Genomic DNA, 4,228 nt, shown 5'->3' on the forward strand with positions numbered 1-4,228 from the left:
CAATACTATGCCGCAAAAGCCATATTTTTACTGCAAAAAGCATATTTCTGAAAATTTTTGAAAGTGTTCGCTGAAACACCCGGTATATGTCACCGTATTTATTTTTTTAAAAACATTCCTTTATACAAAAGTTACCAGCGCTCCCGTAACGAGGAGCATCCAAAACTAAAGTTCTGAGTTTCCCAAAGTTTTTCAATCTTCCTCAGGCCACAGTTGTACGTGGCTGAAACCCACCAGGCTCATATCTGGGGCCCCTCCTAAGCTTTCACTCATTCGCTTCTTGGCCATTTCCAAGCTGGTCTTTTTTTTCGAATTGGTTTTTCATTACGATGACAACGTATGGTCCGTTTTCTTCACTAACTGGTGGTCCCTGTTAACGCAAGCCACTGTGGTGCGGCATGCACTTTTTTTTTATTCAAATACACTAAAGGCCCTTTACAGGCATTACATAGGGGGTTAAAGAAAAACAATAAAGCAATCGTATTACATAACACAGTGAAAAATATCACAAAGCATAAACAAACATGAGCTCAGATAAATAGGGAAGACAACAGGATAAATAAAGTATTTTAAAACACGCACACACGTGGACCACATTGTTCAATACAATCTAAAAAAGAATACACTTCTGATAATATTTCATTAAGGGCCAGCAAAGAGTAAGCTCTTCAGTTTGTTAAGAAATGCGTCGTAATTGTTTTCGAGAACAATTTCTGCAGGTAGTTTATTCCAGTGATAGATGGCAAGGAACAATGGCGAATGACGCATAAGTTCAGTGTGAGCTATCTGGGGTTGCACTTTGAAGCAGTGGTCTAATCGGGGGAAAATGCGATGTGCTGGTTTGATATGAGAATCTGTGAATGGCGAGTGATTGTGATACATCTTGTGAAAGTGACATAGCAGGGTTACAAGTCTTCGCTTTCCAAGAGAGCTTAAATTTAGAGATGATTTGATATCTGTGATGCTGGAGTAGCGCGCGTATTTCCTTGTGATAAACCTAGCAGCCTTATTTTGAAGTGATTCCAGTTTATCCGCAAGATAAGCTTGATGTGGGTTCCAGATGAAAGCGGCATATTCTAGTTGTGATCTGACTAAAGTTGAGTATGCTAAAAGTTTGGTCGCCTGATTTGCAAAGTACAAGCTACGCCTAATGAAACCCAGGGTTTTGTATGCTTTAGTGGTGATATATTCAATGTGTTTGTGCCATGTTAAATCAGAAGAAATGTAGACACCTAGGTATTTGATTGCAGGAACTTTTTCAATGGCCATGTTACCGATAGAATAAAAGATGGGTTCAGTGACTCTAGCCGTTGTAAATGTTACAAGTTTCGTTTTCGAAACGTTTATTTCCATATGCCATTGTTCGCACCACTTAGCTATTTCATCAAGATCTGATTGCAAAGCATTAGTGTCATGAGCTCCGGCCTGCCTCAAGATATCCACTGTGCCTCTGTTCACATCACTGAAGTGACGTACAATATCACACATTCCTAAGAAAATAATTGGCAAGCTCAAATGGACATTTTTCGGCATTCTTTCCCCGATGATCCCATTAAAACGCTAGTTGGAGTTTTGGGTGTTACCATGCAGGCACTTTCTTGAAAGTTCTACTGAACAGAGGTCACTTTACGCAGGCTTCACTTTGTTGAGGGCGTTATTTGGAGGACCTCCCCTGCATACCAACCTTTAGGACCAAGAGGGCACAGACCGTGTCTAGGAGTTTCATCTGTTGACCTGCAGTGAAACAGACTCGCTAGTGTGGCCTGTGGCTTGCTTCATCACTTTAAAGTTTCCCACAGCAGCGTTGCAGTAGCAGTCTATAGATCAGGACATCCGTCAACTTTTCTTTCTCACGAAGTCAGCGAATTGTATTCTCCAATTTCCTTAAGCGGGGTCCAACACAAGCTGTACGTGCCCTGTGCACTCAACTCTACGCACACTTTTCTGCCCTTACTTGTCCTTGACAGCCGCATTGCTCTTCGAGTCACCATCTCAGTTTAAGCCCAAGTGCTTCAAGGCACGCGTTGTTTTGGAGAGCTCGAACATACGTTACAGTCAGATGCAGTCACGTACAAGCGCAAAAAAAAAAAAAACATGGAGAAAGAAGGACTTGGACAACACGAGCGCTTTGTGTTGTCCAAGTCTTTCTTTGTCCATGTTTTTTTGCGCTTGTACGTGGCTGCAATGCGCCAACTAGCGCAAAGGTCTGTGCTCTTGACAGTCAGACGGCCTGCATGCCGTCAGCACTCACTGTGTGATTAGCATGGCATTAAGTATGATCTTCCATCCATTCCTGGAACTGAGTGCTTTTGGTGGTCAACCTGTTCACAGCTTCACACGTCCTGCATTGGCTGGATAATCCTTCTATATCAATCACTCTGTTAGAGCCAGCCGAAATCAAAGAGGCATAGCCGGTGAATGAGGATTGAGTGCCCACGTTTCCGCCATGTACCGTCGCCTGACTCACCACACACGTTATTTCAAACAGCCTGGCACACTTCAGCAGCGGCATCAATCATTGATTTCGATGAAACACTTTATGCTGCTTTGGAAAGCTTGGAAGATGTCCCGTCGTGGGCAGAATTCCAAATAGGAGGTGGAGATAATACGTGTCTAAGTAGAAAAAATATTTCACATATTTAAAACCTTTAAGATTATGTCTACAACGAGCCAGTAGGTCCGGTGCACCAGTATGTTGCTTGTTTCATTGTATCTAATAAAGGGAGGGTAATTATTTCGTACTTTTTAGGAGTGTAGTTGAACATAGGAAAACGAGGGCGAGTACTCATGTTTTCGGCAATAATATATCTATCAGATATAACGCTTGGGACTGCAGTCAGGACGCGAGCGAATGGAGGCGATGTAGATGAACTGACGCTGGTTAACGTCGTAAGTCATGACGTCTACTCTGACTATGGAGCAGTGAAAATTAGTACCGCGCGGTTTTCACTATATACAGCTGTGTAGTAGGGAGGACCTGTGGCCGTCACTTCTTCGACACTTCCCCCTCCCCGTGTGGTGAGGGCGAAAGGTTTTCATTTTTTTTCAGCAAATATAATGATAGAGGGTACAATGTGGTGTCCGTGAACTTACCTCTAATGGCCTACTCAGAAGTACCACAAACATATCTGCCTACTTGTGCGAGCCATAGCGCCGACATGTTTGTAGGGAAGACGCCCTACGTTCATTCAGACAATCCTGAGATGCTTTGCCGTGCTTTTCCCCGCGGCGATATATTATGATCGTCGCCTCTAATAATGCCTGCCAGCGCGCATTTCTGTTTTCTGTGAAGCTCGCGTTTTGCCGTGTTGGGCAGAGTATGTTAGCTCGGGCGGACGAAGAAGGCATTGGCCTTCGGCGCGGTGGCGTCGGCGACGCCAAGGACGCTAAACCTTCGGCCACCTCCCTACACCGTTACGCCACAACATCCTGGTTTTTTTTTCTCTCGTTGCGCGCGTAATCGGCGGTACACGAATCGTTTCCCTACCAAATGTGCATTGCGCTGGCGATAGTATTCCGCATCACGCTGGGAAAGTTGCGCTCCTTTCCCTGGCCTCTTACCGACGCCGAGGCAATTTGTGTGCGTTGCGACACGCAAATGACTTGCGCAGGCCTTCGAGAGACGTCAGTGATATGCTTTGTTGGAACAACAAAGAGCCGCTGAACATGCAGCCCCCCCCCCCCCCCTGCTTCCTGAAAGAACAAAAAAGTGTGGTTTAGCATTGCTAAGCACTAAATATTGAGCGAGAGCACGTTTTTTTTTGCAGATGAACACCACCACCGCGTACCTCAAAGCACGATCGAGGTGTCCACTGACCCAGGGAGCCAGTTATGCGCCCTTGCTTCATCAAAATCACCGGAGTCCACAACATTGTCAATGTCAGCGGCCTATTAGTGCCGCGTTTCTGCCACAAGGTTGTCAACGCCGACGCATGAAGCGCACGTCTCTCTGTCACTACCGCCACATAGCTCAAAGAGCGACTGAGGTGTCCACTTGCCCAGGGAGCCAGTTATGCGCCTTTTCTTTCCTTTCGCAACACTCTCAGGGGCTTCACGCAAACAGCGGGATTTTTCGGGATAGGAGGCTAATAGTGTTTTCACACTAGAAACGCACAAGCAAGACTGCGAGCCAAGTGATAACACCTATGATTATCCGTACCTCAGGCGTCAACTGTGCTGATAACACTCACTGCGGATGCAGGGCTCCTGCCATTGAGTTCCTCACCCG

At 45.6% G+C, this 4,228-nt stretch overlaps 1 protein-coding gene across 1 annotated transcript; it reads right to left on the reverse strand.

The window, feature by feature from the left end:
• Nucleotides 1-449: 449 nt before the first annotated feature.
• Nucleotides 450-1,353, reverse strand: LOC149355624 (uncharacterized protein B0403.1-like). The gene has a single exon (XM_089577673.1). It carries the CDS (start codon nt 1,351-1,353, stop codon nt 643-645), a length of 711 nt encoding a protein of 236 aa, XP_089433799.1. The 3' UTR covers nt 450-642.
• Between the last annotated feature and the right edge of the window lie 2,875 nt (nt 1,354-4,228).

The sequence above is a fragment of the Amblyomma mixtum genome, chromosome 3 (assembly GCF_055824585.1).
Source record: "Amblyomma mixtum isolate Tamu chromosome 3, ASM5582458v1, whole genome shotgun sequence".
In the NCBI taxonomy this organism is placed as follows: Eukaryota; Metazoa; Arthropoda; class Arachnida; order Ixodida; family Ixodidae; genus Amblyomma; species Amblyomma mixtum.

What these genes read in the sequence shown, in the direction of transcription:
- LOC149355624 (XM_089577673.1), bottom strand. Translation starts at nt 1,353, where the DNA reads ATGGAAATAAACGTTTCGAAAACGAAACTTGTAACATTTACAACGGCT.